At 46.6% G+C, this 16,799-nt stretch overlaps 11 protein-coding genes across 11 annotated transcripts; 5 read left to right on the top strand and 6 right to left on the bottom strand.

The window, feature by feature from the left end:
- Nucleotides 1-81: 81 nt before the first annotated feature.
- MRPL39 (mitochondrial 54S ribosomal protein bL33m) lies at nucleotides 82-294 on the bottom strand (the record flags this gene model as incomplete). Its single annotated transcript, XM_037281520.1, has 1 exon — nucleotides 82-294. One exon carries the CDS (start codon nucleotides 292-294, stop codon nucleotides 82-84), a length of 213 nt encoding a protein of 70 aa, XP_037137415.1.
- A 216-nt stretch (nucleotides 295-510) lies between these two features.
- Nucleotides 511-1,335, top strand: TIF35 (translation initiation factor eIF3 core subunit g; the record flags this gene model as incomplete). The annotated part of the gene is made up of 1 exon (XM_037281519.1): nucleotides 511-1,335. One exon carries the CDS (start codon nucleotides 511-513, stop codon nucleotides 1,333-1,335), a length of 825 nt encoding a protein of 274 aa, XP_037137414.1.
- An 87-nt stretch (nucleotides 1,336-1,422) lies between these two features.
- BNA7 (arylformamidase) lies at nucleotides 1,423-2,175 on the top strand (the record flags this gene model as incomplete). Its single annotated transcript, XM_037281518.1, has 1 exon — nucleotides 1,423-2,175. One exon carries the CDS (start codon nucleotides 1,423-1,425, stop codon nucleotides 2,173-2,175), a length of 753 nt encoding a protein of 250 aa, XP_037137413.1.
- A 19-nt stretch (nucleotides 2,176-2,194) lies between these two features.
- Nucleotides 2,195-3,385, bottom strand: RPN9 (proteasome regulatory particle lid subunit RPN9; the record flags this gene model as incomplete). The annotated part of the gene is made up of 1 exon (XM_037281517.1): nucleotides 2,195-3,385. The coding sequence occupies one exon, from the start codon at nucleotides 3,383-3,385 to the stop codon at nucleotides 2,195-2,197; it is 1,191 nt and encodes a 396-aa protein (XP_037137412.1).
- A 230-nt stretch (nucleotides 3,386-3,615) lies between these two features.
- Nucleotides 3,616-5,406, bottom strand: SNX41 (Snx41p; the record flags this gene model as incomplete). The annotated part of the gene is made up of 1 exon (XM_037281516.1): nucleotides 3,616-5,406. One exon carries the CDS (start codon nucleotides 5,404-5,406, stop codon nucleotides 3,616-3,618), a length of 1,791 nt encoding a protein of 596 aa, XP_037137411.1.
- Nucleotides 5,407-5,566: 160 nt separating this feature from the next.
- On the top strand, nucleotides 5,567-5,998 carry DYN2 (dynein light chain; the record flags this gene model as incomplete). Its single annotated transcript, XM_037281515.1, has 3 exons — nucleotides 5,567-5,588; nucleotides 5,679-5,701; nucleotides 5,768-5,998. The coding sequence occupies 3 exons, from the start codon at nucleotides 5,567-5,569 to the stop codon at nucleotides 5,996-5,998; spliced, it is 276 nt and encodes a 91-aa protein (XP_037137410.1).
- Nucleotides 5,999-6,299: 301 nt separating this feature from the next.
- Nucleotides 6,300-7,970, bottom strand: HG536_0A05490 (uncharacterized protein; the record flags this gene model as incomplete). The annotated part of the gene is made up of 1 exon (XM_037281514.1): nucleotides 6,300-7,970. The coding sequence occupies one exon, from the start codon at nucleotides 7,968-7,970 to the stop codon at nucleotides 6,300-6,302; it is 1,671 nt and encodes a 556-aa protein (XP_037137409.1).
- A 396-nt stretch (nucleotides 7,971-8,366) lies between these two features.
- ERG6 (sterol 24-C-methyltransferase) lies at nucleotides 8,367-9,491 on the bottom strand (the record flags this gene model as incomplete). The annotated part of the gene is made up of 1 exon (XM_037281513.1): nucleotides 8,367-9,491. The coding sequence occupies one exon, from the start codon at nucleotides 9,489-9,491 to the stop codon at nucleotides 8,367-8,369; it is 1,125 nt and encodes a 374-aa protein (XP_037137408.1).
- A 597-nt stretch (nucleotides 9,492-10,088) lies between these two features.
- Nucleotides 10,089-11,714, top strand: HG536_0A05470 (uncharacterized protein; the record flags this gene model as incomplete). Its single annotated transcript, XM_037281512.1, has 1 exon — nucleotides 10,089-11,714. One exon carries the CDS (start codon nucleotides 10,089-10,091, stop codon nucleotides 11,712-11,714), a length of 1,626 nt encoding a protein of 541 aa, XP_037137407.1.
- Nucleotides 11,715-12,076: 362 nt separating this feature from the next.
- On the top strand, nucleotides 12,077-14,380 carry SIP1 (Sip1p; the record flags this gene model as incomplete). Its single annotated transcript, XM_037281511.1, has 1 exon — nucleotides 12,077-14,380. The coding sequence occupies one exon, from the start codon at nucleotides 12,077-12,079 to the stop codon at nucleotides 14,378-14,380; it is 2,304 nt and encodes a 767-aa protein (XP_037137406.1).
- Nucleotides 14,381-14,482: 102 nt separating this feature from the next.
- On the bottom strand, nucleotides 14,483-16,450 carry GIS4 (Gis4p; the record flags this gene model as incomplete). Its single annotated transcript, XM_037281510.1, has 1 exon — nucleotides 14,483-16,450. The coding sequence occupies one exon, from the start codon at nucleotides 16,448-16,450 to the stop codon at nucleotides 14,483-14,485; it is 1,968 nt and encodes a 655-aa protein (XP_037137405.1).
- Between the last annotated feature and the right edge of the window lie 349 nt (nucleotides 16,451-16,799).

Below are 16,799 nucleotides of genomic sequence, written 5' to 3'. Positions count from 1 at the left end.
TGTACTTAAATAGCATTAATTCTGTCACGAGCCCGGACCCTGCCTATTTCCTACACACTATCTATTTACAAGTAAACTCGCTCATTTCGAAGTACGCAAAAAGTCCAGCGGTTTCCGCTCCGCAATCTTCCTCTTCTTGGCCTCGGTGAACAACACATGGCGCTGCGCTACCGGGTCGTATCTCACCTGCTTGACCAGCGGAGCTCCCCGGCTCACCGTGACGTGCCGGCTGTACCCGGTAGCTGCCGACGATATCAGTTTCACAATCGTATTCTTCGACTTAGCCTTCGCCATGGCTCGACACCGCCCACCAATCGCCTGCTCTTCAACTGTCCTGAAGCTTATATAGTTGGCCTTGATGGCCTTTGTAGGTTGTTGATCTCGAGATCACTTTGTACGTGCTGAAAAATTTTCCCATACTGAAGCAGCTCATCACTTTAAGACTAAGAAAGGACCAGATTGATAGAGGAAGTAGGCCCTGTTGAGGATCCTAGAGGTGTTTAGACGGTGATGACTGAGACTCTTTTGCCGGAGGTTGTTGAGAACCCAGATGGTTCGAAGTCTGTGATCAGTTACAGGATCGAAAACGGTCAAAAGTACCGGGTGACGCAGAAAGTGAGGGAGATCAAGGTTACAGAGAAGGTTCATAAGTCTGTGGCAGCGAGAAGACAGTGGGCCAAGTATGGAGAAGAGAGGAACGCTCCGCCGGGACCCAACCACTCGACGACGCAGCTTGGCGAGGAAGTGCAGCTGAGATTGAGCAGAAACTGGAGACAGCTGGAACAGGAGGAGACTAAGAAGGCCAAGATCAGCTCGGACAACGTTATCAGCTGTCGGTTGTGTGGCAACGCGCATTACACGATGAACTGTCCTTTCAAGAGTATATTAAACGACATTGCAGCGTTGGAAGATCCCGGCAGCACGGCAGCGCAGGGCGTAGAGGCGCAGGAGGAGACGCCGGCAGCGGCTGCTGCCGCAGCCGTCGACGGCGGCGCCAGATACGTTCCGCCTTCACTCCGTGCCGGTGCTAAGGACCCCTCGTCAGACGCTTACAGGGACGCCAGGGAGCGTGACGACATGAGTACTTTGAAGATAACGCAGTTGAACGAAAACGCAGACGAAAACACATTGCGGGAGGAGCTGTTGTTCCCCTTTGCGCCAATCCCTAAGGTTGTCGTGGTGAGAAATAGAGAAACGGGCAGGTCGAGAGGTCTGGCATTTGTCACCTTTGCCAGCGAAGAGATCGCTGAACAGGCTCTGCAGTTCTTAGACGGAAGAGGTTTCATGAATTTGATCTTGCGTGTCGAATGGTCGAAGCCAAAGGTCAAAGAGTAGTAAACGTGTGTAGAAAAGTGAGTTGTATAACAATCCCATGCATTTGTCGAAAACCAACCTTACAGCTGCAACGCACCAGGTCTCAAGATGGGAACTGACGAGTCCCGTTATGGTCGGACAGAAACGTTCTACAGGCCCCAGCCGTCCAGTGATGCTGGGAAAGCACTGGTATTCATCCATGGAGGCGCTTGGATTGACGAAGCATGCACTCCCACGGTCTTCAAGCAGCTATCTGCTCTTCTGGCACATCGTTCCGAACAAGAGTTGGCATACTCTCTCTTCAGCATTGACTACCGCCTCTCGCCAAATGTTCGCCACCCCGTTCATGTGCAAGACGTTGTGGAGAACCTTTACAGGCTGGTCGAGGACCATCGGTTGACTTCCTTGCAACTTGTGGGCCACTCAGTTGGCGCAACGCTAGCATGGCAAACTGCAGTGGCTGATGAGAGCCTTTTTCCGTCGTTGGACAGGCTGAACACTGTCAGATCGAGACTACAGGGTGTTTTTATGGTAGATGGAATCTACTCACTGGCACAGCTTCTAGATGAGTACCCAAACTACGATTACTTCGTCTCCCAAGCTTTCGCGGACTATACTAGAGACTTCGAAGAGTTTGAGCAATCAACTGATAGGTTGCCTGAGACCTTGAGACATATACATCTCATCCACTCGTATGGCGATGAATTACTATCGCTTCGGCAATCCAATTACATGTCGTCCGTGTTGCAGAAGGCTAGAATATCGTTCAGCAGCTACTTTGACGACATGGGACTGCATGACGAAGTGCCTAGGAATGCAAAATTGGCCAACTATCTATTACATAACGTTAAATTCGCTTGAACGAGTATTCGCTGCCGGCTTAGACCCAAATGGCTCTACCATTGGCATCGATTTTCTCACCCAATGCAGAAACTTCTTCACTCCATTCGACCAACTTGTCTTTCATCCTGGCGATTTGCTCGGCGTTGATGATTCTTGGCTGCACCCAGGTCACAGAGACAAGTTCATTGACTTGATCGATGGAGCCCTTGATCAAATTCAGACTGATAGCTCTCATGACCAAATGTTCGATGTTGCTCTTCGGCAAATGTGTTGCTTCGGCAATGTCGTCGAATGAGAGGGTTCTGATGTTCTTCGCAAACACACTTTCGACTAGGGTCATCAGACAGATCTTCTGTCTCAGGAACGATTCATGCTCGCTCAGTATGGGGACTTTTGGTATCTGCACGCCAATTAGGCTGTCAAATTGGTCGAAATCTCCTACGGTCAGAGCGTTCAACAGATCAAATAACCACTTGTATGCCGAATCGTTGATGATGCTTTTCATTATGGGATGACGAAGAAGCTCTCCAAAGTTGTAAATCTTGTCTCCCAAAAGAGCTGCAATGCTTAGATTGTAAGCTAATTCCTTGTACTTATCTGCGTCCTCCTCTGGCTGCTTCTCTTGCTGTGGGATGGTGGAAAGGTACAAAAGACTCGTGTAGTAGAAAGAGTTGAAATCCTGCTTCAATCTGTAGTATTCGGCGTTCGCTAAATAGAATGCGTTTGTTACTTTCAATGGCATTGCATCCCTTTGATCCAGAAGTTTCTCCAGTTCGTCTAGCAGATCTCTGCTCTTAACCAATTCATTCTTGGAGAGATATATCCTTGCAATCTCAATCTCTATCAATAGACATCCGTTTTCGTGATCTTTCAGGCCATCATTTCTCTGCTTCTTTGCATCAATATCCTTAAATGACTGTTCTAATTCCGTTAAAAACTTCAGAGATTCATCATGATCTTCATGAGTCTTGAGCGATTGCAGTAAGAACTCTACGACACTCAATTGATTGATCTTGTCATGGAATTTCGAGACAAAGTTACAATAAACTCTTAGTCTCAATGGAATCGACCTCGAATCGTCAAAGAACACCGTCAACCGCTCTGTCAGCTGATGCCATAGCTTCTGTTCGTATAGTTCTTCGAACTCTAAAAACAGCGGAGCGAGCTCCGGATCCGCTTCCATTTGCAGGGTGGTGAGAACAGTGTCAATTTCATGTGATGTAGGCATCGTTAGAAGAGTACGACTCGTCGCTTCAGTTTAGTTCGACCTTTCATAAACTCTCTCTACAAGGGAGGTGGCAAATTAGTACTTTTCAGCTTGAAGATCAGGCGACCGGACTGTCCGAGAATACCGGGGACACCGGACACTAATTTCTGACCAGAGTAAAGCTTCAATACGCTCAATTCGAGCGGAATAGGCAGCGTAATGAGGGCATCGAGACCAATAGTGTGGCATATTCAGGGCTCGATGCCACTGACGATCTGCCTTGCGTTTTGCCATGCGTTTAAGCACTCTCTTAGCCAGCAAACCATAGCTTTTGCGAAATCTTTAAGCATCACAGTCCATTTCCTGTCAATGTATTCGACTAGAGCAGATAAGCTTCGTAGCGAGGATTGGTTAACTTCGTCCATGTCTTTCTTAATAAGCGCAAAACAATCGTTTAGTTTTTCAACTTCTTTGTATAGCCTTTGTATCTCTTCTTGTCTCTCTTCTTCGGTCAACAGATGAGGTTCCATGTCACTTGAGCGAGCAGATCTTCTGGCTTTGTCTCTTTTCCTCGGCTTCGGCGGCTGCGTATGGGAGGATTGCGTGGGCCCTAGATTCTGTTGTTCAGACTCGGCATTTTGAGATTCAATCTGGTCTGCATTTTCGCTGAGGTTACCAGATTCTCGATGCTTGACGGCTTTGGCAATCGTTGGAGATTCTCTTGCGTTTTGCAATAAGGCCTCTTCGAGTCTTTGCAACTGATGTTGAGTCTCTTTCAAGCTCTTTATTCGAGCCTCTCTTTTAGCCAGAGTATTTTCTATTATTTGATACTGCAACTTCTTCAGCTTCCTGAAAAGAAGTACCCTTTGTGATTCCTCAAGAAATTGCAGTATCTCGCTCGCTGGCTCTTCCAGCACTGTCAGTAATTTCTCAACCAAGATTTCGGAGCTCACATAATTAACATCAAATCCGTGTCCTATCTTCTCTATCCCGTTTGAGAGCGGTTTTATTTGGGCGGCTGACAATTTCGATGTGATGACATTACCTTCCAAGCTGAACGCATTGTAGTAGGCCCCGAGCTCAGAGAACAACGCCGATAAATTGCGAAAATGAAGTCGATGCTGTCTAAGAATCCTGTGCAGAGGCTGTAGCGCTTGTTTGTATTTCGCTAGATACCCTTCCAGGTGAGCAAATTTCGTCTCCAGCTCAATGCTGCTCCCATTGTGCGCTTTCGGATCCAGCCTTGATAACGCCGTTTGAGCTGGCAGCAATAGATGTAGCGGGCTTGGTTTCGTCGGATTCAAAGGTGGCGCCAGCAGATTGTTCATTGGTAAAATCACGATTGGTGGGGAGTTCAAGACATTCTTCCACGAATACTCCGGATTCAGGAACTTGGCGAATACTATATGGTCCCTGATTTCGCATATAGCATGGCAGTTATTCAGGAACGACCCCAACATCCTTTTTCTCTTCTCTATGATCCTCGAGTCGTTCTCGACTGATAAAGGACTTAGAAAGTACTTGATCAACGGATGTTTCGAGGGAATAGGCGGAACCACTATTGTCGGCAACAATCTTATCAATGCCTGTCGCAGTGTGTCAAATTCAGAATATCTTCTGATAATCTCCTTGCCCTGGTACTTGATGACGTAGCCAATGGCGTGTTTCCCCCAGGGATCCTTGTAATCACCAGCTTCGGGGATGCTAATCACAGCATTATCCTCTGGTAAGGCAGCACCCGCATTCCCGTTGGCCATCGACATAGATAGTGACACATAAGGCTCAAATGGTGCATTCGCAGTCAAAGAACTGGCTCCGAAAGACTCGTCATGAACTTCGTCATCTTGCTTGTGGCTTACAGCACTTTTATCGCGACCACTGTCAACTTCACTGACGTCCTCCTCCTCCTCTTCCACAAAGATGCCCTTAGGGATGAAATCATCTTCACCATCAGCTACGGCAGCAATGCCAGAGGCATAAAGATGGTTCGTCCCGCTGAATGGGTTATTGTCTTCCTCCTCAGAATCTGCAAATATATTCATGAGCAGTCGAATCGTTTCCCTTCCGTTGCTTTCACCGTTCTTGCTTGGTCTCTATTTCTTAGCCTTTTAGCTAACGCATCGCGAGCTTTAAAGCTATTCCCCTTCCTTAGACAGCACACAAGACCTAAAGGAGTCCTTTAAAGCCATCCGAAGATCCAAGATGAGTAGCCTCAGCAGTAACCGTATGTTCTTTTCTGTGGGAGTTTCGCTTGCTTCAGCTTATCGCCTACAAGTTTACTAACAACTTTCGTTACCACGACGAATGAATCTAGCCATATTGAAAGCATCGGATATTGTAAGTTATTTTGCTGATTAGGTGTGGTTCGGAGTTTTGCATGGTTTACTAACCTCCCATGAGAAGTCGGAAGAATTGAAAGAGGACGTGTTTGCCATTAGTTCTGAGGCAGTGGATAAGTTTGAATTAGAGCGAGATATAGCAGGTTCTATCAAGAAGCAATTGGATGTCAAGTACGGTAGCACATGGCATGTCATTGTGGGCAAGAATTTTGGAAGTTATGTCACGCACGAGAAGGGCTACTTCATGTACTTCTACATTGGACCATTAGCCTTTTTGGTGTTCAAGACCGCTTGAGTGACTAGATTGATATATCAATTGTCTGTAAGAAGACTTGCCAGCCGTTGGAATGCCTGTTGGCCCGCTGCAGCGTTTAACTAACTTGTCCGCTGATGAAGGTTCCCTGACTGGTTAGAAAATTATATAATGGCAAGAGCATATGTACTGTCATTAACATTGTTCAAATCCGATTGGGATCATCGACGTGCGGACAGATCCAGCAGGCAACCGAGCGCTTGGAAGTTTATGTTTTGCTTGCAATTTGACAAGTTTAATGTGGAAGATATCCTCATGCTAACGCGGTCCAGATGTGACAAGTCTAAAAGATCTCCTCAGTGTGGTCTTTCTCCTTGGTCTTCCAGTCTGCATCAGAGGAGGATTCGTGGCCAAATTCGACCTTGGAGTCCTCGGGGTAGCCCAATTGGATGATATCGTAACCAGTACTGCTTAAGTACTCCAAAAATTTGCGGTCCTCTTCATTACTGGATTCCTGATCAACAGGAGGTAAGAAGAAGTATCCTAGCAGTGCTGAGAAGACACACAGCGACGATGCAACCCAGTAAGGTGCTTGCAAGCCGGAAGTGGTATCGTAGCCGCCCGCATTTCTGATAATGTCAGGGAAGACGTAACTGCCAACAAATGCACCGACTTTACCAATAGCTGCGGCGACACCATAAAGCGTGCCTCTCACTGGAACGGATATAGTCTTTGAAGCCAGTAGACCGACGTTATCGCCAGCAGAAAATTCACCCATCGTCATAAAAATACCATAGACTACGACAAAACCTGCGATGTGCTTACGCAAGTGCTCCAGAGCTCCAGCCATGACGTAGCCGAGTGCAGCTTGCACGATTAATCCAATCGTCAAAGTGTTACGGGGGCCCCACCAATCGGCAAATATAGCGCCCAAGAAGGCACCGGGGATATAGAAGAGGTTGAGAACCACGTTCCAACCGAACCTCTGAACCAGGGAAGCATCCTCGCCTAGAACTATACTAATGATGATGGAGGAATAAGTACCAAAGGCATAAGCAGAGAAATCGTACAAGAACCAGATTATGGAGACAACGGCCAACCGGAACCAGTAAAATTTGATGATCGTCCAGTAGGGCATTACTTTTTGAAACTTGGTCTTTCTGAAGGCCGCGCTCTCTTTATATTTCAATCTCAAATAGAACAAGCTGAGAGGCGGCAGAGCACCTAAACCAATGGTAATTCTCCAAACGGGAGTCAAGTGGTCAGAGCCGCAAATCCATAGCAAGACCAGCGGAACGAATGAACTAACGACAAACCCTGAATCGATCATAAAATTAGTAAACCAACAAAAATATCTGTTTCTTTTACCTGCAGGCAACAGATTAGAAGCCTCAGCGGCCGCTGGCGAACTGCTACTGTACTCGCTACCGATGCCAATACCTAGGAAAAACCTATAAGCAGTGATAGCAGCAAACAGACCCCCGGCATTCGTACCAGAGGTGCCCACACCCCAAGCACCAGCGCAAAGAATGGTGAACAGAATCAACATCGTAGTGCCAATCAACATCCCAGCCCTACGGGAATAATTATCGGCAATATAACCAAAGCCCAATTGCCCCACAACAGTCCCTGCAAATGCAATCGAAGATACGTTCTGAATCGCACGAGAATTCAGATATTGATCGCCATAGATAATCGACAGACACAGTGACACAGTACTAATGGAATTATTGATGTACCCATCGGAGAATAGACCAGCGCCAGTTGTGATAATGGCCCAATATTTATTCCGCTTGTCGTCTTCCTCGGCAGGACCACCCTTCGTATCTGGAGCATCCGTGGCCATGATATCTGTATCCCCTCCAGACTCATCCTCAGCTGCCTTTTCTTTCTTAAACCATGTAACCTCTCGGAGCGGTTGATCTATAACGCGATGCCTCATGTCGGCTAGTGATGTAGGAAAGTCTCGCCATACTGGATGGTCAATATGCTTAGTGTCGTATCTTACTGGCATCTCGGTGTTTTTCCTCTCTTAATCTGGGTATTTTTTACAAGTGTTAAAAGCTAGAATTGATGAAATGCCAAGCCTTTTATAAATGGTTCGCCAAGAAGTAATTAAAATTGCCATACGTAATTAAAAACGTGCAAATTATGTTCAGAATATAATTGATTTCTATGGCAGCTATTTCAGCCTTATTTATATCCCTGAGAAACATACAGAAATTCCATGGTAACCTTGTCGAGGGTGCCATGTGCGAAAATTAGTTTATTATTTAACTGCGCGACGGAGTCTGCGGGACTGACGCGGCGATGACAGTAAATGATTTTCTTCTGTAAAATGATTTGAATATACATAATCAAGACAAGTTTTGCGAGGTAACATCGTTACACACATATGAGAGACATCGGCTTAATCGGATGCGTCGAGTGGTTTCTTGGCGACAAACAGCATCATAGGAGTGAATAACTTTTCTCTGCCACCGGCAACCAAACCGATCGCAGCTTCTTCCAAGGCGTTGGTGACTTTTGAGGAGCCTTCTGGGGCGATGCCGACTTTCTCCATCAGTGAGACCATGGCGCTGGTGAATTTTCTACCAAAGAAGGAAGTTCTGAAAAAAGTTCCGAGATCGGTTAGTGTTTGAACGTATTTCCACTCGCCGGTCAGTGGGTAGTACCACGGAACCTCATCATCGTTGTCGGCAAGATCCTGGGCAACGGAGACCTCGAAGCCCACGTTAGTCAGAGCCTGTTTGGCGACGTCGACATGGAACATCTTTGGGATACCGTCACCAATTTCGATTTCGTAGGCGATCTTTCTGTGTTTAGGGTTTGATTCGTCGTATCTCTCGGTCATGACCCATTCGTACACGGCAAAAGTACCGCCAGGTTTCAAGACCTTGTAGATCTGGCCGTAGACGCCCTCCAGGCTTGGCGCATGACATGTAGCCTCGATGGCGTACACCTTGTCGAAGGTGTTTGGTTCGAAGTCCATGTTCATGAAATCGCCCTTGACAAAGTCCAATTGATCTTCCAAATGGTACTTCTTCGAGTACCACTTGGCCTTGGCGATCTGGTAGTCGTTGTTGTTCAAACCGATGATGTTGCACCCGGTGAAACGCGATATCTCGCGCGCTGGACCTCCGACACCGCAACCAACGTCAAGAACTAAATCGCCCTTTTGGATACCAGCTTTGTAAGCCAGGTAGTGCTCATGTCTGGCCATAGCGGCGAAAAAGTTCTCACCCTTGTAATAACGAGAGAAATGGAAACTAGAACCCCAACCATATTCGTAGAAGTCGGTCACAACGTTGTAGTAAGAGTGCGTAGATTCGTTGTAATCCTCCAGACGTCTGTCCTCGGCATCCTTGTCCACCTTGCCGTCCCAATGTTTTAGATACTTGGTCACCGCCTCCTTCTGGGCAGACCTGTTTTTCGACAGGAATGCGGAAACGCCTGTTTTGGATCCAATGTCATCACCATGCAGCTCTTTAGAGAATTCCGCCTGTCTGCGTCTTAACTCAGTAGCATCTGACATCTTAAACTATCTTTTCTCTGAATGGGGAACCGGATTGTAGCTTAGCAGAACTGGCTACCGTCTCGTTACAGCAAGTAATCAGACAAGAAAGCTAATTGCCAATGGCACAGCATTCCCCATGTATAAACGTCAAGGCCCTTATTAAAGCCGTCAAGAACTGTCTCGAGAATAGCGACAAGTGAAAAAAATGGTCTGTGAAGCTCGTATAGCTTTGAGCGATAGCGCTAAACGAGGATTTTTTCGTTTTTCGATGTTTTGATTAAACGAGCCAACACGCCCTAAACGAAGGATTTGCATCTGCTGTCCGGACCGGAGTTAAGAGAAGTGGGTTCCTGTCCGGTTTCTTTAATTCCGGGTGTTTAGGGCTCTACCTTTAGGGCTTGTAGGGCTCCCGTTTTCAGGGCTCGGGTGGTTGTGTAGAGCGAAATCGCATTTTGGCCACTGAACAACGATTGGTAATTCAAGAACCTTGCCACCGTCTACAAGGAATGAGTCAGCTTCACGGACGGTTGAATATCAAGCCTTAGTTCAAACGTTGAGCCTGACTAATATACTGGTCTTGAGGGTGTTGGGTGTGTTAACTGTTTGAAGGCAAAAATGAGTATTCAAACTGTCAAGAGGCCTTTGGAGCTGGGAAACGATGCAGCGTATTCGAATGAGCTGGATTCAACGGAAGTGGTGAAGCGTGCTGAGACTAAGAAGAAGGGAGCCAAGCCTGGAAGGAAATTGTTGGATGACGAGGCCAAGAACAAGAGAACGGCGCAGAATAGGGCGGCGCAAAGGGCCTTCAGGGAGAGAAAGGAGAGAAAGATGAAGGAGCTGGAAGAGAAGGTCAAGAACTTGGAGCAAATGAATCAGAATAGTATGCTAGAAACCGAGTTCTTAAGATCGCAGCTGTCGAGTTTAGTGAGTGAGTTGAAACGGTACAGACCAGAGAAGGACTCCGATGTTCAAGTCTTGGACTATTTGGCTAAGCATGAGGAGGCGGAGAAGGCTGGTGAGCACGGGGAGCCGTACGGTTCAGTGAAACGTGATTCAGATGACATTGAGGCAAACATACGGAGGAAGATGGATTTCACGTTTGCATTTCCTTGGAAAGGCCGCAAGGATACGGATGCCGCACAGTTTCCGTCACCGGGATCCTCGATGGTTTCTTCTTCATCGACTTCAGTGAACTCTTCGTCCTCGATGGGCCGTAGGAGGAGCAGCCAGCGCACTAATTCGGAGAACAGTGCGAATAGCAACAAGAACTCACTGAGCCTGGGTTCGGTGCCCATTATCAACCAGACTCCAAGCTCTAGGTCTAATTCATCATCGACATCAGGCACCGGGTGGATGGATAATATGTTTTATAACGACGATGCTAGACAGCTGCCGCAATTCGCTTCAGGTAGCGCTAAAAACGAGAGCGTGGGAGCGCCTCTCAACTACGATAGTACACTGTTTTCGAATCAGTTCAATTTCGACGACCAGTTCGATGAGCAAGTGTCGGAGTTCTGCTCAAAGATGAACCAAGCGTGTGGCACCAAAGAGTGTCCTATTCTTTCTAATAAGAGCCTCACAGGGCTTACGCCCGTGTCTGTTGGGAACGACGCGACCATGAGGACTAGAGACTTGGTGTCGCCCAGCCTTCTAACGAACTCATGGGACACAAAGACGTCTCCAGCTTTTGGCCAGACAAGTTTCCCGTCAGGGGGACTGACACCAGGAAAGCTCACTAACGAATTTCCCGCCGGCGACGGTTTCACATTCGCTTACGATGACAACGACAAGAAAAAGCAAGATTTACTGCCATTTATCGACGCAAATATAGCTTTCCCCAACGAGGATGACGAGGGTCTCTTCTTTAGAGAGAACCCAGGCGAGAACAATCTCTTTTCAGAGTTTTTGGACGACACAGAGGCAAACGACGCTGTAGATAACTTTGTCAACGACAATCTAATAAATGAGGAGCCTGCCGCTACATCGCGACAGCAGCAGGACAAACAAACTCCCGAAAAAGATGTGGTTCCTTCTCGAGACGGTAAACTGTTGAAATGCTCAGAAGTGTGGGACCGTATAACGGCTCATCCCAAATACTCATCCATTGATATCGACGGGCTGTGCGGAGAGTTGATGACGAAGGCCAAATGTTCAGAGAAGGGTGTCGTCGTGGAAGCCGAGGACGTTCAGTCCGTGCTCGACAGGCATATGAGCAAGAAACAGCCGCAGATCAATCTCTAAACGGGTTTTCTAGTTTAATTTTACATTTTTTGGGTATAATTCGTAGCGTAGTGCAATACCTATGCGACAGTCGTGGATCATAGTAAAATATCCGCTGCTTACCTTTAAATGCGTCGTCGAAGTGTCAGTATTTTATTTACTGACGCCGCAAGAAGTCCGCGTCGTGTCACCCGGCCGTCAAGGGGTTCCAAGCTATAAGCCATCAGTACGCTGACCATTACTACTGCTATCAGATGGTCTCAGCGGCATTCTGGAGCTCTGGTAAGTATTTAATTACCTGACCGGAAGTTCATTTGAGTTGTGAACGCTGTCCTAGTTGTGATTCTTTGAGTTTTCGGTTTTAACAAGCCGTACGGTAAGCAATGGGTAACACGCCTTCGGTTCAGCAGCAGCAGCAATATCAGCAACATGCTAATGCTGCTAATGGTCAAGCCGATGCCATCCCTCCGTTTAAGCCAGGAAATTACGCTTCAGATATTGTTAACAGCAGACAACAGAGTATCACGTCGCAGCTCTTCCCCAGCAGGAATACAAGACACCTGAAATCCAAGAAGATCGGCAGCAAGCGGGATAATATTTATCATTCTCACACTCCCTCTTTGTTCAAGTCCGATTATTCAATGGAAAACACAGTAAAGGAGGCCAGAGAGAGCGGGGGATCTACGGAGAACATTAATAATAACATGGCAGGATTGTCCTTAAAACCTTCCCATGATAATGGCCAAGTGCCTTCTTTCTTAACTCCCGGCCATTCTACCCCGACGGTTCAGCCAACTAGACAGGATGCAGTGCCTGCGGCGGATTTGCAAAATAGACTGAAGAATAGTTTAAAGAGCCCAAGGCAGTTCCAGGATGCTGCTACTCAGAATAGACCGAGTGTTGTGGCTCTCAAGAAGAATCTAATGAATGATAGCGAGGCGAGCTCTACGAGTCCGAGATCCCCATCTGCAGATAACAGTGGATCAGAGTGCGTCGATATCTACAGTGCTCTGCATCTTCAGTTACCAAAGAGTCCGGCCAGCAAAACGAACGACGAAAATAACGATGCAGATGCGGATACGTCCGATCTGGACGACATCAGTGACGATGGCTATTTACAATGCGAAGATGTGGTGTTAAACCAGTCGTTTCTACAAAATGTCTTAAGAAGGGATATGAAACGGAAGAGGCCAAAGAATGCCAAAGAAAAACTAGGTAATACAAGCCTCGTTGAACAATCGAAGATTGATAAGAATGCATTTTCCTACGAAAGCCTAGAAAATGGGAATCTGCCTGAGTCAAAGAAGCTAAAATCATTAGGATATGGCACTGATTTGCCCTCTTTTCAGTCTACTTCCAATCCGACCACCAAAGAAGCAAGGAATGACAGATTTGATGGTTTTGACCACCTGCACCACGATTTAGGCTTTAACAGAATCGATTCCTTTGAGAAAGGTTCTATTGAGCATAGGGAGACTGAGCGCATGTCACCAAAGAGACATAACTCGTCTTCGATATCACCATCTACCAGCTCTGTACTTTCAAATGCGGAGCCGGAAAAGGTTCATGTTATCCTGAAGTGGCGAGATCCAATCGAAGATCCTTCCAAGTGCAAAATAACGGTGATAAGCACTGATATTGCATCCGCTTTGAACTTCGATCCATCCGACAAGTCTTTTCATGGTACGTTTTCAATGGAGTTTGATGAAAATGACAGGACATTTTACGTCCCTGATTTGTGGTTGCCACCAGGGATTTATAAGTTTCAGTTCATCATTAACGGTGAAATAAGGCATTCCAATGCTCTTCCTTCAGCAACAGATTCAGTGGGTAACATAGTCAATTGGTTCGAAGTACTTCCCGGTTATGAGAAAGTTGAGCCTTACAGAAATGAAATCGAAGTTCCCAATTACCCACATCAAATTAGCGAGCCTGATAACAGCCACCGAAACCCTTCTCCCTCTCAAGGAACCTTGCTGGAACCTGTACCCAATAGAGGAGAGAGACCTCTTTTAGCCGCTCGACATACATCTTCGTATTCGAATAGGCCGGAGAGGTCAGGGACACCGTATTCAGACTACACGGGTGTCAGTCGCTGTAACTCGGCAATGAGAAAATCCCCAATGATGCAACAAACATCAAGCAGCATAGATCTCATAACAGCTTTAAAGCCCAAGAAATATGAATATTCCAATGAAATACCCGAACTATTCAAAGCTGGTAATTTCCTAGGTCAGAACGATGAAAATGAATTTCCCACACCGCCACAGCCACCTGCGGAACCACCCTCATATGATCAGCCCAGCTTCTTACAGAACGTAGTGGACTGTAATCAAGATAATCTTTTTGCAAATCTCCAGCAAGGTGGGCTTTTGGACGCGGAAACTGCTGAACAACTATTCCTGGATAAATATCCAGTACCAGACCTTCCTGTATATTTGAATTCCACTTATCTGAATAAGATATTCAATGAATTCCAGAAACCCAACTATTTAAGCGGGAATTCTAACGGTTTGAATCATATCATTCCTCATGTTAATCTGAATCACTTATTAACTAGCAGCATCAGGGAAGAGATGATCAGTGTGGGCTGCACGACCAGATATGAAGGCAAATTCATTACACAGATAATATACGCACCTTGCTACTACGCAAGTGGAAGTAAGAAGGAAAGCAATGGGAACTGAAATAGCAGGTTATTTCTTGGTAGTGTATAATTGAAGTGACAAGCGTCCGATGTGTATCACTAGAAACAAATTAAAATGGATTCATTAGTTTTTCATATTATGCTACATTATTACACAATCCCTTTCATTCCCGTGTCCCCGCTGGGCTTTCTTCCGTCTGAATGCCGTTATTTTATCCTTCCAATGTTTACACTCGCCATCCATATCGTTGAGCGACCCAGGCAAAGGCGTACTCTTTGACCTTTCGACAACGTTCAAAGATCCAACAGTGCTGACCTTTGATAGACGGTTTCTTGAGGGTGGTTTATTGAGCGATAACCATTGTATGCCCTGCTTGTTAGACTCTGCATGCGTATCAATGCCATTAGTGTTATGTCGTTTCTCTCGATCGCTGATTCTCGGATCGCTATTATGACTAAAAGCCCAGTCGCCTATACTGTTGACTCTACGAACAGAAATATGACCTGCTGTGGCGTTGGACTGCACCCTTGTGGCAGCATACGTTTGAGGGCCCGACTGTTTTGAGAATGACGCCTTAACGTCATCTATGCTAGCGTAAAACTCTTGCGGGTCTTCGGATACTGAAATAGTGGAATTCACTCTCGGTACCGCGGGTGTCGCGTTTGTTGCTCGCTGTAGAGTCATTTGAGAAGACGATTCCAGTCCATTGTGCGTGTTGCTGAGGTTTAACAGCTCTTCCTGCTCGTCAGATACAACAATCATGCTGTAGAATATAATTTTTGGGAAAGACCTGTTAGCGTCAAGTAGATCTTGCAAAGTAAGCATTTGAAGGTTATTCATGGAGAAATGAGAATCGTATAAAAGCCAGTCATCTTCCACATCCGCTACGGCAGGCTGATTGTTGGACTGCCGGATTGCTGTATAAATTTCTTTAGTCTCAGGATTCTGCAATAACGTGGATTGCAAAACCAGCCGAAAGTGTCCCATGGCATCACTTATCGAGATTGACGGTAAAATAGAAAGCACAGAGTAATCTGACGACTCGCTTCCATTATCAAGATCGCAATCCTCACCGAAAGAAGTAGCAGACTCCAAGCTATTCATCGATTCACTAATGCTTGATACGTCTGACGTTTTCTCTTCCTGAGACTCATCAGAACTCTCATTATTTGTTTCTTCATTTCTGGTTATTGTGAGAGATATCGGTTGACCTGAGTAGCTCCTTCGGTCGTTTATGCTCTCTTCGAAACTGTTAATCGAGACATTTTCTGAGATCGGCGGGCTGTAAATGGTGCAACTGCCGTCTGGCATCGACGAAGACTGTTCATCGTCCTCGACATTTTTTGTTCGCTGTTGTTCTTTTAATGCTGCAAGTTTCCTCGCTTCAATCCGCCTTCGCAGCAACGAGTGAGAAAAATTGAGGACTACCGACGCACTGTCACCATCTCCTATGTCATCCTCAGCGCGGCAATTCGAATCAGCCGGTTCAGTCGTGCTTTCCGACTGTATGGAATTCACTTCCACGAATTGCGGCTCTCTCCTGTACCCGTAGCCGAGATTTCGAGTGCCGTCCGATGACGTCGAGTCTGAACTCAAACCACTGCGCTCCGTGACCGTACCACAGAGTTTCTGATCCATGTCAATGCTGGAGGCAGGGTTCGAAAGCTTGCGGGCCCGCTGATGCGACAGCTGCGACTGCCACTTGGAGCTCGCGAACTGCAGAAAAGTCGGGTCACCAAAATTATTCACCCTATCGATTAAAACGTAGTGGTTTTCATGGTTGTACACCCTCGATTGCGTCAGCCTGGTGATCTCGATATGCTCCAGATGCTCCAGATGGAAGTAATCTCGCAAAAAATTCTCCAGCAGGGGGAGGTCCCGGTGAACCTGGTCGGGGATCGACACAAACAGAATCTTCGTATTCTGCTTGCACTGCCCGCGGCTTGCCGGTCCAAAATGCGTGTTCAGAAATCTTTTGAGCAGCGAGATCTTCAGCTCATTCCTGCTGAACTCTTCAAAATCGCCGCTCCTAATGTGACTCAGATACCACGACCACACCCCATTATCGTCATTATCGAAACAATCTCCGACTCTGATCGACCTAGGCATGCTGCAGTACGCCGGCTGCTCTTGACAACTTGCAATTTTTCCAAACGTCAAATAGGTCTTCGCAAGAGTATCTAACTCACTAAAGTATCTCTTGCAAGATGGTACGAGTAAAAAACCGCACAGCAAGGGGAAATCCACTGAATTGCCTTCCTATGCTACACTACACTCGTTCTTCGAGCTCCCAACAAAAGAATCCGCCTGCCTCACACACCGACAGAACAATGATACCGTGATCTGCAAGGAAACCACTCAAATTCCGACACCACCAGCATCAACAACCATCCAATGCCGAGATAAATTCAGTTAAATCCCATCGCCAATCCATCAACTGGTCTAAGTCCATCAACGT

Source organism: Torulaspora globosa, chromosome 1 (assembly GCF_014133895.1).
Source record: "Torulaspora globosa chromosome 1, complete sequence".
NCBI classification, from domain to species: domain Eukaryota; kingdom Fungi; phylum Ascomycota; class Saccharomycetes; order Saccharomycetales; family Saccharomycetaceae; genus Torulaspora; species Torulaspora globosa.
Note: the sequence above shows the minus strand (reverse complement) of the source record. Positions and strands in the feature narration are given on the sequence as shown.